Below are 20,991 nucleotides of genomic sequence, written 5' to 3'. Positions count from 1 at the left end.
TTTTTTTTTTCATTTAGACTTTAATTCTAATGATGAATAGTCATGATTATACCTACACCGGTTTTGGAATGTTGATTCTATCGAGATGAAGCCGGCAAAAACTGGATGGTTTCTCTTTTAAGAAGCCAGTTTCTATAGAAATTTTAACAAAACTGTTAACGACTGTCTTGTAATTATCATATTACAGATGACACATTTTATAGATTTTTATCTTGAACAAATTAATAAATTAGCATAGCTATGAGGAAATTGGATTATTAATTCGTGTGTGATAATAATAGTGGTTTATTGGTTTATTATAATATATGGGTATTATATTAATTAAACTGCAGGTCGATTAATCCTATAATAATGAGATTTGACCCGATTAATTTTAAAACAATAGAACACTGCTGAATAGATTCAGCCTAGAGGCGCCTAGAGGCGAATAAACGGGTTATTGGGACGTACGTCGATTTCAATGTACATGTTAATTTAGTGAAATAATAAAATAGCGCGAACTAACAGCGCGAGTTTGCGCGAAATTACCGTACGTACTGCGTGGAATTAATATGTAATGTAATTTGTAGCACAATAACCGTGGAATTTCATAACATCACTATGGATTTATCGAAGTAGTGGTGCGGTACATAAATTGAGTTCTAAATAAATAAATGTCTGCTAAATCGGAATGCCTCCGTGGTGTGCGTTCACGTTTATGCGTCCCGGCCGGCTACGGGAGAGTGATTGTATCTTTGTGCCTGGATGTTCAATGGACCACGATATATTCTTAGTTATACTAGGAGCGTTAAGAGAGTGGATGTTCCTAAATTAACACATGAAATTTAAGATTGGCTATTCCCGCGTCTTATAGATCCATACCTGTTCCTATAGCACAATGTCACTCGATTACAATCAAATTATAACAGCTCTCCAATAAGCTTACCTTTTGAGTTCGCAATGTATTTAAATAAGTAGATAATATAGTAGGTAAATGAGTGTTTTCAGTGCAGTATTAATAATAATGTTCTCGCATAGAGCATTTAAATCCATTCAACAGTCTCGTTGCGCGCTTCCGACAGAACCAAGGAATGTCTCGGTTTCTGTCTTCCTATTAATAAGCTCCATATTAAAGCGGGAACATATTTTCACGCGTACCTCAAATCTACGAATGCTTTGGAGGTTTCTTAACGAGCTTTTAATAAGCTTTCGGTTATTGTGTGTGGTACGAGAAATTGCTAGGTGAGCTTTATTCAGGTTCTTACGTACAAACGTACATGTCTTAAGATTTAATAAGCTTACCTTGAATGAAGTATAGGAATTTCAGTTGCTAAAATGAGCTGCGTTTGTAGATTTTATATGAAGCTGAAATAGCGGTTTTCAATCTAAGGGACATAGGCATATGCAAGACGGCAGCTGCGACCTACAGTACTTACAACAATGGATGTGACGCGGCGACAGTCACTTGCGCAATCTCAGCATCGAGCGGCTCCCGTTGACTCGTCATAAACCGTCGCTTATTATAATTCACGGCACGACGGTCGCTAACTACGAGCGCGTTAATGAATAATCAAGACACAAGAATCACCGCTCGTCGACGTTATCGTTACTGTGTTGAAATCTTATGTTCAATCTTGGCGCTTTATCGCTCGCCACTCGAAATTTTGACAGATCTCGTTCAAAACATTCGTACTGTAGTAATTAGGAACGGCGGAATAGAAATGTACGATATTTTGAGATGAATTGGTAAAATTGCAAGGCAGTGAAACCTACCTGTGTGGTAGATTCTCATTCTCTACCAGGAACCTTTAACTGATTATCCATATTTAATAATATGAAGTATGTACGCAGTAGTGTTATTGTTAAATTACAATCTAAAATAATGTAGAATTCATGCTCATTATTTATAAATGCTCTAACAATGCTCTACATAACTAAACTGAAAGCATAAATGTGATCTATATTCATTTACTCTAATGGTTCGTTTTGTTATTTTTTCCAGTTTCATCTTTATTAAATATCCTATTATTATAATATTTAAACATTTTCCAACATCAGTGGAAAATATAATATCAGTAGCTTTTTTCTTTTCAATACTTTTTACTCTAGCATATTTTTTTATAATATATGAAGAATTAAAATGTAAAGTTGACGTTTTTTATTTAATAACTCAGGCCCCGGAACCACAGACAATAGAAAATATATTGTGTCTGGGACCGATCGGGCCGCTTGGGGCTCAATGGGTTAAAACGGAAATTGCAGAGATATTTTCAGCTCTCTGTAGATTTTGTTTTTCTATGCTGTGTTAAATATCACTATCTCACTGCTTATACGGAAGTCCTTCTGAAGTAGATCTAATAAGTATAAGTTTGATTTTTGAGCTTGATATGTATCGAGATAATTTAATCATGAACGTGTTATAATGGTGCCAAAATAAGGTAAACAATGCGGCGTTCAATCGCGGTCAAAAGTGCGTGACAATCTTGAAGTGGCGCACGAGCGTAATGTGCGTTATCAGTAACTAATGTAGGTGTTTGTATCAACTAACGTGCTATTGATATGTTTCAATCTACTTTCAATTAGGTGTTTATTTTTTATTTTTTTTGTAGCAAGTGCAATTTTTGTTTAATATAAATAATAAATATACCTATATGTATTTATATGTGGAATATTAAAATTTAAGTGGAAGTTAATCATCATCCAATCAGCAGTTGTTTTAGCTATTAAAATTATTAAGATATAATTTAGAAATAAACAGTTTAGATAGATCTATAAAATAATAAGTCTTTAAATAAAACACAGATTCTCCGAGACCGTGCTCGCCGTCGTTAGAATTGGATTACATTATAGTATTATCCTGTTTTAGATGGAGATATTTTATTTGAATTTATTAAATAATGATCAGGTGTTTAGCTGCTGTAGCTAATAATGTTATTGTTAATTGTATAATTACTTCAGAAAAACTGTTCGAAGTTATAACGGCGAGGACTGAATTTAAGAGTGATGCAACCTGAATAAAATGAGGTTCTATTTTAGTCTGTAATAATTTTTAAAAATCCGTAGAAATCCTACCGTAGAAAAATGCCTTGTCGTCAAATTTACGTACATTTTAAACAATACAAAAGTAATGTTCGTTGTTAAGTTCACCCGCATATGAATATACGCTACACGAGTCTTAGATTCCCCTCGCAATTAACATCACAATTTACAGAGTTTGAATGGATTAGGCCAGTTGCAAACAATTTCGACGAAGCACTCGGCTCGCCAATTAAAAATGGCTTTTCTGCTATTCATACTGAAGAGTTTTTCCACTGAACCCTAACGAGCCTATTGATATTTTAACAAAATAAAGATTTCAATAAGCTGAACGTTTAGCGCAAGCGAATCTAATCAATTCGTTTCTTTACGTTACTGTTCGTAGAAATGACTATGGCTAAGAGTAGTTCGTTATCTATCAAAATAATTTCAGAAATGTATATAACTGTAATTGTAAATAATTAATCTAATATATAAAAATCAATGCCACTTTTCGTTGTAATTCCATAACTCGAGAACGGCTGAACCGATTTCGATAATTCTTTTTTTATTATATTCCTTGAAGTACGAGGATGGTTCTTATGTAGAGAAAACGTTAATATGTACCACGGGCGAAGCCGGGGCGGACCGCTAGTGAATTCATAATTAATAGTGTACATTATTGTCAGGACAAGGATAAAGCCAAAGATTTTTTCCCCGAAATTTTCGAATTGAAAGGATCCATACATTATTGCATCTTGTATTATTATTCTACTGTTAATGTTTTGCATTCTAATTCTACCAATTTCAAAATACATACATTCTTTATTAGCCAACAAGTTCCAGCTTTGAATAAATTATTTTATACATTATAGTATCATTAATTTATTAGTAGGATTCGAACGTGCGCTTTCGAATGCTTTATAGTTTATAATATGATATTAAAATACTATTTCTCATTAATTCTCTCAATGCATATATCCTATTCAGTTAAACAACAAAGTTATATAACATTCGTTCCATTTGCCTATTGAATATGAATATAATTTCTCGTAGCTTAAAGTTTGGAAACTTCACACAGGATATAAGATGTCTTGTGAAATTAAAGGAGTGGTTAAAATTTAATACATTTTAGGTACTTAGGTTTACAAGTTCTTTTTCATAAGATAAACTTGAACACGCAAATTTTAATCATATTCTCATAATCAATTTATGTTTTATTTTAGTGTATTGTTTCAGTATTTTCTCATACTTATATAAAAGTGCGTAAATAATATTATGATCTTTCTTTCTTTCTAAATAACAACTTTTTTACATTTTCTTCGCTGTATGCATAAGAATAAGTTTATATAGATAGGTTGCAAAATAAACGTAGAGGACGTCCATTTCTTTACGCGAAATCAAAACGTGAAGGGAAAAAAGTGTGGAAACGTGTAGGTATAGACAGTTGTCACGCGATTTCGTGAAGTGCACGCGAGTGGAGTCGCGGACGGAAAGTTAGTTTATACATAATGATATATCTGTATTCACATTAAATACTTAGTTTTTTTAGAGCACTTATGGTCAGCCCCAGTACATAATATATAAGCCTATATGTACCAAGGATTGGTGAAAGAAATTTTGATATCTCTCTAGTAGTACTTGAGATTAGCGAGTTCATAAAAACTCTTCAGCTTTCTATTTTATGTATAAATTTTAAATCCCGCTCATCATTATTGTGTAACCTTCATTAAAACGCGTTGGAGAGAGATTTATTAACTGCATAATATGAAGCCGATAGCTTTTAACCCGAAACCAATTACCGTAGATACTATAGCAGTTTGTAAATGATCAACGCGTGGTAAATTATGTATTGAAAGGGAATAGTGGGCGTTAACCAAATATTGGTTATATGGGGCTAATGTATAATTAATAAGCTTACTTTTCAGTGGGCAGGATTATTGGTGTGGTTTCTTTGATGATTTAGGGCTTGAGGATATTATGTTACGTTGTTGTTAGAAAAGAAACGTGATCTTAGAACCCCTAATTTAATGTTAAAAACGTAACTTGTAGTAAATTTTTAAAATCTCGTACGGCTTTTAGTGCTTTTGACTCCAACATTCGAATATTATTATTAAATTTTGATAAGTTACATTTCATAATTATCACCTTATTTATTCCTGCTGTACCTTTAACAAACTTTTCTTTATAAATGTACCTTTAGCAAACTGCTTTCAACACAGTCGGATAATTAAACAATGCACAAAAGTAAAATTGGCAGGTGTTAATCGATATGTGAGTAAAGCGAGAGTTTTCAGCGACCGCATCATTCGATTGTCGCTAACGAAGCAAAGTTTCGGACTAACGCTCCCGGCTCGACGAATTGTAGCGAGTTAACTCGAAACAAATACTAACTGTAACTATCAAACTTTTCATGCTGTATAGGTTATTATATTTTTTTTTCAATTTTGTGACGCGACTGTGTTTCTGAAGTTGCTGTTCCTAGAAATTGTTGGCAAATTTTTATTATGATCAAAATGCAAATGCTCTTTACAAATATACGCTTTACAGAATATTAGAATAGTACAATTTCAATTATATAGGTATAATATATTATGATTACACCTGAAAATGACTATTATGATAGTTAATATTTATTTTACTTCGTACTTACAAAAACATGATTTATTAAAGTGAAAATACTCGTCTGCAATAATTATACCAAAGCTCTCATATTTTACCTTCTTTAAAATCAGTATCGCAAGCAAATAGATCGAGATGTACTTATAGAAGGGCCGGGTCAAAAGCATCTTACACCGACTCATGTGGAAACGTTAATGAGGAGATAGTACGGGTAGGTGTAGATTGTTCACTTGTTTCTAGGAAAATATTATATTGTGTGAGCGTTTGTAACAACTTTATAATGATGTACAGAGGGCATTGACTTCAAAGGTGAGTAGTTGCTGCAACAATAAAAATGATTCGCTACTTATGCAATACAATATTCTAATTATTTTTTATTATGATAGTAAAGAGATAATTCATTATTGAAACATAATAAGTAAAAGCCACTTACAAAGCATGTCCATAGGCTACACGTGGAAAGGGATTGTAAAACCATAAGTACATTAATTGATTTCAATACATTACGGATAATTAGCTCCAGCATAATGCCTCCAATAAATAAATGTGATTGTTGAAAGCCAATAATTTAATCCGGCTTAATGAGAAAATTGAACGATAGATTGTTTGAGTTTAATCCTCTTTATTGAAATGTATTACAAAGCAATAACGTAAGTATCTGTTATTTCAATATGAAATCGAAATAATATATTGACTTAACGCTAATCTCAAAACTATTTGAACTTAATTAATTACAAACGTGCATTTGATGGATTTGATGATCGAGTAAGAATAGATTCAATTTCGAAGACTAACAAGTTACTAAAAAAAGCTTAAATTTTTTATTGGGGCTCTATTATTAGAAATCTACTAGGACGGGAAGTTACGTGTATGTACTCTTGCTAGGAACGACAAAATAGCTAATACTCGAACATAAACCTTATGTCGAAGCTGTAAGTTGGCTATCAATTTAATACTGCCATCAAAGTAACAAAGTGCAATAGGACGTAGTAGCATTATTCTGAAACATTGTTTTATATCGATAAGAAGTCGCGGGTAACTAGTTTAAAGTAGGTACGTTCAGTGTTGCTATATAGTATCTACGGTAGTAGGGAGGTATTTCTGTGTTACAAAATAGACTTTGATAAAAACACTCTTTGACATATTAAAACTATACGTACTAGATATGAGATCTAATAGCTAATTAACTGAAAAAAATTATATTTATTTAGAATTTTTTGATTATATTAGATCAACAGCTGGGATCGAAACAAACGCTCTTGATTAAAAGTCTGTGTCACTAACCACTGAGATATCGGGATATCTAAAAACTTTCACATGTTCTCAAAATAACGTTAGCCATTTTTGTAAAAGCTCATATATTGGGTGAATAGTGAATAGCGGTCGTAAATATAACATGGCGGGGCGATTGTTGTGTAACTTCAAGGGGCTCCCATCTTCTCACATGTATTTGCAAGTAAATGCATTTTTAGCGCAGACTTCGGCAGGGCTGGCAAAATAAAGTATTTATTCATATATATTTTTTGTTAACACATTGAAAATAGTTTGTCTTATTGCAAATAAATTGGAATTGGTTCTTGTTATAAGACCGATGTATGATGGCCATATTGCAAGGTATTCAATTTAGGCCCATATATTTAAGTTTTACATATATTTTGGTTGCTCTCAATATTTGAGTCTAAATCATAGATATTAAATATTAATAATTTTCCACGCGAGGCTTTTGTTCAATGTAACATTATTCCGGTACAGAATTTGCAACAATTATTTCATTTCAACACTTTCAACTGTATACTTGCTACAAATAGCCTACATCCTAAGTGTCCATCTGTATATTATACAGTAAACTGCGCCAACAACCTATGCTATCTAATAGTTATGTAATGGTTACAGCTAGCGTTTCCGATAGGGTGTGATGCATCGCCTCCATCCATCAGAGGTCACAGTGATCTGGTAATTAACACGAGGATACCAACGCAACGGCGTGAATTGTTGACGAATTACTATGTTATTGTTTGCTAATTGGTTTGTTATGAGTGTTTATTGATTACTGATCTTGATGCAAACGTATTTGTATTAAAGTACTCTATCTCTGAAGCTTAAAATAGATTTTAATTTCAATTTCGTATGAGACTGATAAAAAATTTTTTTTTGTCAAATCCAATCGAATCTAAACTAAGTCATTCGAACCATATAACGGTTTTTGAAAATTTTCTTCCTCGCTGTTGAAATAAATTAAATAAGGATTTCCATTTTCATATAAACTTTGATTTCAACGCTCATTCAACATAAAGAAATACACGTGTCCGCAGCAAGAATTGGGTGCTATAGTTTATAATAACTTTATTCGGCAACCCTAATGAGGGCGTCAGAACCCCCCATCGATCGTGGTGTTCCCATTGTTCGGCGAGGTCAAAGGTCGCGGAAATTGTTCTCCAAAGTGTAAAAATATTTGGTGGAAAGCATTCTTCGCTAAAGTACCTACGCTCCAAACTAACAGCGACTTCCTAAAACAACATTTGTCGGCTGTCTGGACGGTTTAGTGCGTGATTCTTATCTTGTTCCTCTTTTTTGTGTCCGATTGTTTTAAATCTTAAAGTTTTGTTGAAAATGTGAGGAGAAAAGAACATTAAATTATTCAACTAACAATTCCATTGTACCACATGTAATCGTATGCAATTGCCCAAAATATATTCAGTAATTAATACGAAAAGAAACCGTTTAACATAAATCATTGTCTTAGAGAAAATCTCTAAAATTAATGCCTTCAATGGCTACATTTTGCCGAATCGACTGAACGGGATGCTAACATGAAGGAACAGATAAGTGTTGGAACAGGAAAACGGCGGCGACGCGCCACGTCCGAGCGAATCACTCGTCGGGATTTCTCTTTTGTTATATTTTCAACTGACTTCAGAAAAAGAGGTGCTTCTCGATTTACTTCAGAAGTTTTCGACTGCTTTTTGTCATTGTTCCCCCGGAAATTTTGTTAGTTTTCACTAGGTGAATCAATTTAGATGATTCTTTTTTTATTTGAAAGTTGGTGGCTCCCGCTTGTTCCCATTTAAATTTGGTGTAGTTCTGAAAATAATTAGACGATTAAATTTTTTTTTGAAATAAATATTTTTAAGTTATGTAGGTATGTAAGTACGTAGATTCAGTTTGAAATTATTGTCCTTGCTTTGTAAGCTGCGACCGTGGATAATTGCGATTGACGCGCTTTTAAATAGATTTGTTATCGCTCGGCTTCATTGTAACCAGTGATTTTTATCCTTTTATTGATATTGTAATCATATCATATGTGGCATGGTCGTACAATGTCAGTAAACTAAAATATGTAATTGAAAAGACAAAATATTTTTTTGAAAATTTTGCCATCATAAAAAAACATAATACTTTCAATAACGACTTACGTAAAGATCTTAAAAATATAAATTTCTAATAGATATAATAAGTAATAGTTATCGAGATAATAAACATCAGCTGTTTTATAGTAAACATAGGATGAACACAGCATCAGTTTTCTCTCATCTCACCTCGAGAAAACTTGTGTAACAAATTGATTATTATAGACTATCGCTTAGTTCTCGCGTAAACATCGCAGATTGTTAATTACACTTCTTCATTATATTCAGGTATTGAATAATAAATAGTCAATTTTTTTCTGCTTTATGCTGAACTATAAACGCTCAGAGTTGGTTGACTTATCTATACTAATATTATAAAGCTGAAGAGTTTGTTTGTTTGGACGCGCTGATCTCAGGAACTACTGGTCATATTTGAAAAATTATTTCTGTGTAATAGCCCATTTATCGAGGAAGGCTAGGCTATATATCATCTCGCTAAGAACAGCAGCGGAGCACAATTTGTAACTAATACGTACCGAACTAAAATCCGCGGAACAAAAGTTGTGTTCAACTAATTAACGGGTGGCAGGGAAGCGCTAGCGGTGGATTCGCAAAGGTTCGCAGTTCGCGTTAACATACAAAGCTCGAAAGTTGAACATCTTTAACGTTTGCATACAGATCAATTAAAGTTTCGCTCGTAAACTCTGTGCTCATTAGAGTTGTGCAGTGCGTTTGTTTTAGTGAAAATTTGCTTGAGTTGAAGTGTAGAAGATGGTTTGAGTATCAAGGAGCTTTTAGTTAATTTTTAAGGCGCTGCTTGATAGTCGTTTTTGAAAGAACAAACATAGCTGGCATTTTATGTTAATACACAGTTAAAAAATTGTAACTAACGATCATACTAAATTCAATTTACTAACTTGGTAGATGCTTGTATTGTGAGTAAACTAATAATTAATGAATCAGATGTTAAAATATATGTATTACAATACGTTCACGAACTCGAATATTTCCATATTTATATAAGCGAAATTATAAGACAGCTCACAAAAAATCCATTAGCACATTAACATTGAAATTTAATATCGATTTACCGTCAAGTTGATTACGATCAGCTGCTAAAATCTCACTTAGCTAATCCCGCGATCTTGGACGCTTTCAGCGGTAATCCCTGCGAAGGGTTGACTGAACCCCGCCTACAAATATTTCAGGATTATTTTTAAATATGGCCAAATTGCCTTCCGTTATTTTCTCTGCTAGCTTTGTGTTAAAATTTCCTGGTGTTTCTCAATTGAAATTTGTAACTATTATTGTTTTTAACATAATATTATAAGTTAAAATGAAGTTATGTTAGTTAAGTTATTTCGTTGGGACGACGTCTAGATCTACGAGAATTAAAAAAAGCATTCAAGTCAGTTTAGAATTTAGATAATTTGGGCGGACGACGAATCTTCATAAAGCTGCTTGACATTATAACTTAAATTTCGTATAAGTAAAAGAGTAGGACGGTGACCCAGTATTTTCTTTTCTTTATTTATGTCCTAAAGAGGATTTGCTAAATATTTACCGAATGTCTCGAAGGAAAATTGACTATTTATTAAATAATATGTATATAAATCAAGGTAAATATCAAATACTAAACGTAAATAATAAATTATATTAGAATAAAGGTTAATATCTTACAAAACAGATTTGTCATTGATCAAATAGAATTGAGCAGTCCCACGTCCCGCAAATTTATTATTGATACGGGCTGATTCGGTTGAAGAATTAAAATGAGGAAATTTGCCGGAACGTCGAATTCAAGACGATGCGAATAAATATTATCAGTTTATGTATTTTTATTAAAATAGACTAAATACTTTAAAGTTACGAATTCGACTCCACCCTTTGACCTTCTTTTCCCAAACATCTAGAATTTTAAGATAATCATTTCATTATAATCTATATAGATAGTTCCAAAGAAAAATATTACCTTAATATAAATTATATAATATTGTACATAATAAACTATCCGAAAATCGCAGCGGGCTCGACGCTGGAGCGACGTGAAAACAATTAGGAGCGTGTTGTGTGCAGTAATTATAATTAAACTGGTGACCTGGAGCTAACGGAATCATTAACACTTGTGTACTTTATGCTTCTTAACGCCGCCATGTCCGGGTGTAACGCTATATTACTGGGAAATTATCTTTCATATTTATGTCGAGTGAAGGATGTACTGTTCAGCCTGAAGGCACGCTATGATTCGTAGACATAATTAAATATGTAATTGAGCAAATTCATCAATCTTTTATCATTATTAGTTGTACAAATAATTAAATTGGTCTATAAAAAGAGTTTGTGTTTTAATCAATAAATCAACGTTATATTTTTCGATAAACTGTCCCCTTTTACAAAGGGTGTAATTCAACTGTCAGGTGTCTTTACTTGTGTTACTTAACGGGCTCTCCGCCCGCCCACTAGCCAATACTTACATTGAAATTGAATCCAAATCAGCAGGTTGAGCGTTAAACGGAACACTTGTTTCTGTACTTATAATCATTAATATTGAAACAATCGCTCCAATAAAGCTAATATTCTTTAAGTTGTGTTGCGGTGTACAAATATTTATTGTTAGTTTGTACCTGAGGCGTCGTTCATTGCAATTAGTTTTAATTAACACACAACACTGCTCCACGGAGTTGCCTAGATCCCTTGCAAATGAAAGGATCGCTCGGGCCACTTTTGCCGTCATTAAGTAACAAACAGTCGCTCGAACGCATTTACATTATTAAAAGTAACTAAATGGTAAAATACTGACCAATTTAAGGCTTTACAATTACACTAAAGTAGTTACGCCTCGAAGCTAGAAAATACACCGGACTATTTTCCGCTCGCTACGTGTCCCCGGGCGGGCCGAAGATTACAATAGATAAATAAGCTAACTATCAAACTCTTCATAATACAGTTGATAATAGAAACAGACGGTCGTCACGAAATCTCCGGCACTATAAATCCTTCAGAATGGAAGTTGGGCACGTAGGTCGCTTACGAGTTGCGACGTAGGCATTCCGTAAAGCCTCCGTACATTGAGGGGCGACGCTGGGAGGGTCGAATTATCATAGCTTAGTTTACACTACTGCGATGAACTTACTGTAACATTAAATTTTAAACTATGATGTTCGGTGAAGACATTTACGATAATTCTTATACTATAGCTATAGGCATGAACATGTCTGTGAGGTTTACCCGAGTAGATTCTTTTGTCAGCTAAAGAAACAACTGAGAAATTAGGATTTACAATCTTAGGTCTAATATTAAAGTAACTAATGCATTTTTTAATACATTTTTATGATAAAGAATCGTAATCACTAACAAGGTGATGGCGATGAGTCATTATCAAGAGAGTACGGTAGAAGTCGTTTAGTAGAATATATGCGTGAAAGGAATTAGCAGCAAGCCCCACTAGGGATTTAAATTACAATATAAATTATTGTTATACTATAATTGTTGAATAAGTAATAATCTCATATAGTTGAATCCATATTTTATAACGTGCGTGTTTGCAAACTAAGAATTAACACGTACTAATTAAAAAGGCACTGCGCGGTCGTCACTCGAACCCGTATTCGTTAATTAAATAGGATCCCGAGCAAAGAAATTAACTCGTCATTCACACAGTTGCGTGTGTACAGGGAATATTACATGCGAAGCAAATTTTACACTGAAATTTGAAATTAATAGCTCATTAAGCGGAGCTTGGTCGATTTTGTTCAGAAGATTGGAGCGCGCTTATTGTTTACAAATAATAATTGGTAGTGAGTGCACGGCGGCTAGCTCTTAAACGTTTTGAGGTTTGCAGGAATTCGCTCGATTAGCGATTGGCTCAATATTGCTTTGTGAAGTTCATTAGTTCGAGTTGCTGTGGTTTATGTTAATATATTATTATTAACGATATTTCGTGTAGATATGTGTGGTTCCATAATAAAGACACAATGTTTCTGTTCTACTTTCTTTTTTTTTAATTGAATATTACTATAACATACCGATAATAGATAATAATGACCTAAAAATAAAGTGGAAAGTAGCTTATAACAACTCAAAGATTCACTTCAGTATTCTGTTAATATTATATTCTTGAAACGAAAAAAAAAAACTTTTCGACGAAAATGTCGATATCTTCGAAGTTTTCACATTTAGCTTCGTTTGGAGCGTAATAACTGTAATAGCTCAACACAAAGGGAACCCGAACGGAGATGCAGGGCCATTGTAGTTCTTGAAAACATCCCAACATTTAGACTTGACCACTCGATATTGTCGGAAGCACGCTGTTGCACTCACAATATTGAACTAGCCATGACTTTAGCTTGATTTAATTTCAAAATATACTACCATTACATTAAGCATACAGCTTGAAGTTTACAATATAAATAAAGCAAGTTAATCATGCAAAAACTTTTGAACTGCGAAATAAAATACGAAAAAAATGTTTATTACGCGGCAAGGAATATGCTAAATTGTAGAGGTTAGATTGAGAGGGCGACTGAGGTAACCGCTTGAAATTAGAAGGGAGCTAAAGAGATTAAATTCGAACTTGAACATTCGGGGGTTACTGCTGATACAAGTGTTCAAAATTATGCATCTCCTTTTTGTATCCAGGTTTGTGGGTATCGGTAAATATTTCAAGAAATTAATATTTTTAATACTTTACGGTTTAAATATATATATTCCGCGTATAAATTATAACATTTGATACAATATTTCACTCCAATTCCGATGTTCCTCGTCAGACGCGTGTAAAGTAATTGGCTACGTAGATACAAAGGAAAATTTAGTTCCACTTGATGTACCAATGTGACTAAGATGAAAGAAGCTAGGCGGTATAGAGGTAATAGAGGTAGATACGGTTCCAGACTTCTCTACCTACATTAACTGTCCCCTATAAAACTATACAAGGAACAACATTGCTTGAATTATGTTTACGCGTAAGATTGTTTTAATACGTAGGTACGTTAATATGTTTTAATGTTTCCGTTTGTTATCTTTGTATTAAAGATGCTCCCAGCAGCGAGGTCATCCTATTTTCCTTTTACTCTTGACGAATAAATATTCAGATTTGGATGCCGGAGCGCCCTTTGTTTTTGTAATTAGATTCAAATGTCTTCTGTAGAATTTTAAGTGCAAAGCGGTTTATTTGTTAAACAGTATTTGGGAAAGTTAAACGGTCTTCATACTTCCGCGTGGATGATTACGATAATAAGATAGTTTATTAATAGAACAATTAAAATATGCGTATACTTCTGTGATTTCTTCTTCTAAGATTATATTTATGAAAATAAGAAGGGACTTGCTTATCCCATGGTTTACCTAAGAGAAAGACTTAGTAAGTAATTGAAATATTTAGCAGATGATGAAATTATTTTACCAGTTAATGCCGTGTCCAGTTGAGGGGCATAAAGGAATATAAATCTACACTGATCGATTGTCTCTAGGGATAAGCTGATGCTGAGCGGGACCTTTGTCTTGATAAATTGGAAGTTGAATTCGTTTCAAGAGTGTGATTCGTACCCCAGTTCTCCTTTACTTATAATTCGCAAACCATACAATTATAATAAGATTGTGGAAGGAATGTAGAAATATAACACTGGCTAAAACATTTACCTAAATCGCTCATAAAACACTTAAAGCGATTTATTCGTTCCAAGTACGCGGTTGTAACAATCGAGATGCATCATAAATATGCGAGAACACTGTCTTATACCGTTGTTGTTATTTTTGTTACGAGGTCTTATATGTTCCTACTGACTTACATTAAGTATGCTATGACGTCACGCCAGTTATTTACCAGCCGATTAAAATAAGTATACGGTCTCTCCACACATATTATACGAAATGATTTGCATTCAAGCAGCCTTCCCATGTATATGAGAAGGCGAATTATACTGCGTGCCATTATTAAGTGCGCAGACGGTTATTTCTATATAAATTATTATAAATAACGTGGCCATTGAAGAAACAATATTGTTATCACTTGAGCTGGCTCATTGTTAGTGGCCGTGCCAAGACAATTGTTGAAACAGCAAAGGGTCAGTGACCCATGCTAAGAAGTTTTAAAGATAGATTATTTGGTATGAAAGCTAAGTTGTGTCGCAGATTGGCCTGAAAATTGCTTATTAGCGATTTTATTCCACCAATTTCTGATCCCGATCGATTCAACAGAGAGGCTCGTCAGAGGCCCCGATCGCGAGGAAAGCATACCTCATTGATTTTGTGCGGCTCATATTATTTTAAGCTTGCGTCCGCGGAAGCGAAGCATGGTTAATTCACTTGAGTTTATGGCTAATTAATCGGTTTACTTTGGAGTGCGAATTGAGGTCTCATTAGTTTTATATTGTACTAGCTGCTCCGCGCGGTTTCACCCCCGAGGCTCCACTCCTATAAGTCGTAGCGTGACGCCTTTAGCCTTCCTCGATAAATGAGCTATCTAACACCGAAATAATTTTTCAAATCAGACCAGTAGTTCCCGAGATTAGGGCGTTCAAACAAACAAACTCTTCAGCTTTATAATATTAGTAGAGATGTAATCTTTCAGTATCTAGATAACCTGTTAGTGGTGGTTGTGAATCCTAGGTAAATCGATTTAATATACTTAGAACTTCGATTAAACTTTGATGTTTTGTCTTAGTAGTTGACCTTTATAATGATCATGTTAAAATACTGGTTATTGGTATATTTTAATAATTAAATTAGTGATAAGCGATTTTTAATTTTTAAGGAAAAATTGACTCATATCAGCTGTTAAAGAATAGTTATTTTTTATATATATATCTTTTAAAATCTGCTATTTATATAAGTAAATATATAAATACTAGATAATTCGTATCGGAGAAATGCTTGCAGCGAACTGTGAACAAGGTTTTATTACACTATTATTTGTAAATAACTAAATCTTACAAACTTGGGGAAACGTGATAAAAGTAAAAAACATAAGATTCATGTATCTCGATATAGAAATAATTGTGTTGTTTCAATATTTTATTATGTACGTCTTTTTTACCTAAATTTCCGTTATTATCACATTTGTACAAGATCGCTTGATACACAGTATATATAAAAGTATTTTGTATCTAATAATTATTATGAACATATATTTCATTTAAAGATTTACTGATCTACCATCAAATAATAACAAAACATTTATAAAATTGAACGTAAAACGGTATAAATAGAATATGTGAAACTCAGAAAACCTTTGGCTGTCGAATTTCAAATATTCATTAAATCATTCAGCACAATTAGTTCAGAGGAGCACAAACAATGATATTTTGTATATATTATATAATATCATTGAGCACAAACATATATATTTATTTAACAAAATATATAATATTGTTATTGTTTCGATTGCCTTTCTAGTTAATTGCCGTAGACACCGGATACGCCCATACAAAATATGGGCATTGCCCAAATGCTTCTTACACTCGAATAAATAACAATACAGTATAAATAGAGTCGCTTACTCTGTTACTTTGTATGCTTTAATATTTTAAACGACGCAACCGATTTTGATCCGGTTTGTTTGTTAGGTAGAGTGTTTGAAGAGAAACGTTTTAGTATATAATTTTTAGGTTATATAGGAAGCGGACGGAAAGATAGTAAATAAACAAAACGTAATGGGACCGTTGACACCCTGAAGCTGGATTTCAATTACGGATTTATTCCATTCAAGTAAAATCCATTAATGTTTTAAAAACACGACAAAAATATCATCAGCTCAATTAAAAACAAATTGAGCATCAATCGTTTATGTGGTTTCCGATCATCACGTTTTCCTTAATAATAACAAGGAAGTTGTTATTCATCTGACTCCCTTGAATCGTTATGTTTTGGAAAAATATTATTTGATGCCGTCTTTCTGTGCATTTTCCTTGTCCGATATTTTTGAAAGTATTCAAATTGAAGTGATAATAGTAGCAAATTAACGAGCAATAAAAATGCAATAATTTATAACAGTGAAATCCCTGAAATCCATCCTGAAATCCATACTGGTACATAAATTATATCTTTTGATACGTGATAATGTGATATTATTTCGTTAAATAGTAACATATTAATTGCATTACAATCACGTACGTCATACACATTTAACAAACTACGTTACGACTACAAACGGTGATTAGAACAATTTGACCAAACCACGTACGTTGGCTGCCGGTGCACTCATTCATCATTCATTCTAATTATATAACCTTACGACGATGTTTCATGCATTATAATAATAAATAATAACAATAAAAATGTTTATTGACCATAAACAAACCACACAGATACAAAAAAAAACAGACAAAGGCATACAACCAAACATAATGAAAAAATAAAAAAACAAAAACTAGTGAAAATCAAAACAAAACAAATAAAGTAAAATAATAAAAAAAAACTTAAAACTAAACTTAATTTTTTTTAGAACAATTTCTTTTATTTCCTCTACAACGACTTGACCATTCCCCCATTGTTCGCCAGGCCGCTGCCTGCCAGTGCTGTGCATCCACCTGTTCCAAATGTACGGGCTGATCACGCACTTCAAGCTGGACGTGACGAAGGCCTGGCGGCTGTTCAGCCTCATCGAGGAGGGTTACCACAGCACCAACCCGTACCACAACTCGGTGCACGCCGCCGACGTGACGCAGGCCATGCACTGCTTCCTGCAGCAGCCGCAGGTGAGCCACCAGATTTTAGCATTATTCATGTGTATTTCAGTCTTATTATAGAGGTGGAGTTGGGCCTACTTACAGCGGTATAAAATGGATATATCCATGTGTAATTCGGTCGTATAATAAGACACGAAACAGGATTACTAAAATGTTTGTAAGGATCAGCTTAATTTTGGATGTTTCATTTGTTGGATTTGTGCCTGAAAAGTTATTCGTAGAACTTACGATGAAAATTAAAAAATAGTAAAAAGCATAGCAAAAATTAAGAAATTGTAGACAAAGGATAGAAAAATTTGTACTGTGCGGGTTCCAAGTTTTTCAACTTCGCAAAACATGTGTGTATGAACTCAACGTTATTTACTTCATTACATTATTGAAGAATGCTTTTTGATGTCGAGAGGAATAAAAAAAAAACATGGGCAAAATATGTAGAAATACAGATAATACGTCGTCTTCAAGTTATTGTGAATTTCCACTAATAACGTGATATCGAATAGCCGAAATGCGCATTACGTAAATGCATTTAAGCGGGATAATTAGTGGAGGCTGCACTCACGTAAGCCCACATGTGAAGGCCGTAACCCTGACGCTGACACACGCTGACATCCCTGATGCCCGCCCCCGCGGTCACGTGGCCACATGCCCCAAAATGGTTCACTCCGGTGGACCTAACTTTGTAAAGACGTTCAACTGTTGACCGTAGGCGGGCTCTTATACGTTTCCCATTTGCTTAGAAGTAGCTTTCAAAACACTTTTTAACCAGACTTTTAAATTTTGTACAACTTTTTTAAGCCACGTTTGAACATACAAGTCAGTAATTCACAAAGTTAATTAATTGTTAGATTGGTGTTTATGTAAATTATTACTACAAATTAGCCACTTCACGGTTGAGTAGCTTTTGTAATAATTGTGTAACTAAATACAAATAGTTTAATTCTCGCTTATTCTCCGAGCTTAGTGCTCGGTTTTCACTTGACTTGCTTTGTCCAAGTAATATTGCGTCGCATACTTTAAGAAAGACAAAACCTTAAGGTGCATTTAATGAAATGGAGTATAAACTAACAAAGGAAAAAATTCTCTGACATTACAAAGGAAATCTGAATAGACTCAGTTCTAGACTTAAGTAGGTGTTGGATAAAATAAATGCATTTTAAACGAAATATTTCATTATCTCGAGTTCTTGATTTCTTAGTTTAAAGTTTAGAACGAAGTGTTTTATAGACAAAAGTAGGTATTTAGTGGTTTACTTTACCTTTTCCATAAAATATAAGAGTTCTTTAAACAGTCCCATCGGTATTTCCATAACACTCCAATGATTTGGAGCTATTTATTTGCGATTGCGTTCCGTGTATTCTGGAGTTTGTATGTTTCACGGCAATTTTTCGAGCTAGTGATTTGGAAATTCAAAAACTTGCATAGTTTGCAAATGTTGTGTTTGCGTGAAGAGTTTCTTTTAAAAGAAGTTAGTTCGAGGACATTAAAGGAATGTTTCCTTGTCACATGACTGGTTGAATGAGCTTTTGCTATTTTTCAGTATGTACAGGGTTAAGAAATAATATTAACGGCTCAGCTATAGCATCTTAAATGAAATTTAAAGAAATTTTGAAATTTATTGAATAAATATAAAACTATCGAGTTTTATTTATTGCTTTCGTAGCTTAAACAATAATTGTTTTGAAATGTTGTTTTATTATTTTGGGGGATGGAAACTGTTGAAAATTTTTATAAGTAAAGCGCTTGAAACAATTAGTGACATATGTTTCATACAGTGACCGCAATATTAATCGTTGAAGGGAAGTTTAGTCGGAAATTCCTTCTGTAACTGTTGGAGAATGTTATTACAAACATTGATTATTGGAAAGCGGCGCGTGCTGGCTTTGACCGAGCCCGTAACGTGCACGCCTCCGCGCCTCCTCTGTGAGCCAGCTTGGCGGATGCACTTGTTATCGTGTTTCATTTTACAAGGAAATGACTGGAAACTGATAAAATAAGGTTTATTTTGGTTTATGACACAGGATGTATTCGTTATAGTGTAGAATATTAGAGGGAAATTATTATAAAGTTAATAGAATACGTTTTTGTTTACATAACATACAATTTTAAACAGCAATGTAATAAACACAAAGAATTGGTAGCTTGAAAGGGTGTGCAGTTGCAGTTGCCACGTCAGATGTAGGTATCGTATCTTTGAAACCGTACTTAGTTTATTTAATTTTTCTTCTATCGTATTGTTCATTTTTATATCGAGGTATTTGAACCTTGTAGTTTTATAGTTGATAACCATCTTTTATAATATTCGTAGCATGGGATTTGGACAACTTGAAGAAACTATGAAATGAACTTAATATGAAAAGCCAGGATTATTTTATCGTAAAGAAAAACTGATATAAGTTGAGATTATGTGGCCTTCCACAATGTAATAATTAATGTGAATGAGAGAAATATTTTACTATGTATATTAATAATATAAAAGATATTAATGAACTCATTAATTTACGAGTTTATTTTGAATCATTGGCTGATTGAGAGTAAAAATAGTTAAGCTTACAACACATATATAGTAGTAGAAATTGTCAAGTCTTAATAATTAATAATAAGAAGTCGGGAACCAGTACTCATTGTGATGTTATAAAAAAGGGCATCTTCAGTGACCGCTTGCGTGCGACGGGTAATATCCGCAATCATCCTACCGATTATAATACTCTTTCCTTTCAAAGGTAAATTGTCACTTTGACTTTACATTATTCTGGAAGAATCCGATCATTTTCCCGATGATATTTTAATATTTTTTATGTTAATAATCCAACCATTAAAAAGTATTCCTGTCATCAGTGAGTTGGTCGGACTAAACTATATACAGTAGGTATACGGCCAATTATCTTGTCTCAATATAAGTATAAAATAGCATCGTAGCTAGTCTTCATTAGAATGAACAAGTGTATTTGACATGCGAAGCAAAAACATTTTAATTAACTATATATGAAAACAAATGCAGTTAAACGGAGCGCAGTTGTTGTAATTAAACTTCAGAAAAGAAAATCAACCGTCATAGCCAGCCCGGGTTGGCTACATGTAAAATCCAGTATTCTCTCAAATAACTAATTATGAAATGTTCTGGATGGAACTGTTAATTAATTTCTCTTCTGCATAGTCTTTTTACATAAATTATGGTTTAGCTAAATAATACTGAAAATGTTAGATATTTAGTTTTATAGCTAGCTTTTTTCTATTCTTTAGAAATTTCTCATTTGGAAATGTTGGTATTGGTCTGGACAGTCTGGCACCACACGCGCTGTGTGGTCGGTATGTCGCAATGAACAATAAGAAATATTTCATGC

General features: G+C 33.4%; 1 protein-coding gene across 3 annotated transcripts in view; it reads left to right on the top strand.

The window, feature by feature from the left end:
* The window catches only part of LOC123704944 (cAMP-specific 3',5'-cyclic phosphodiesterase 4A-like), a 95,773-nt gene that overhangs the window by 42,325 nt on the left and 32,457 nt on the right, over positions 1-20,991 (top strand). For all 3 annotated transcript variants that reach the window (XM_045653447.1, XM_045653448.1, XM_045653449.1), the window contains one exon: positions 17,463-17,659. In XM_045653447.1, the coding sequence (XP_045509403.1) occupies positions 17,463-17,659 (197 nt within the window). The remainder of the gene's footprint in view (positions 1-17,462; positions 17,660-20,991) is intronic.

The sequence above is a fragment of the Colias croceus genome, chromosome Z (assembly GCF_905220415.1).
Source record: "Colias croceus chromosome Z, ilColCroc2.1".
Taxonomy (NCBI): domain Eukaryota; kingdom Metazoa; phylum Arthropoda; class Insecta; order Lepidoptera; family Pieridae; genus Colias; species Colias croceus.
The sequence above is the reverse complement of the archived record's forward strand: the minus strand, read 5'-3'. Positions and strand labels throughout refer to the sequence as shown.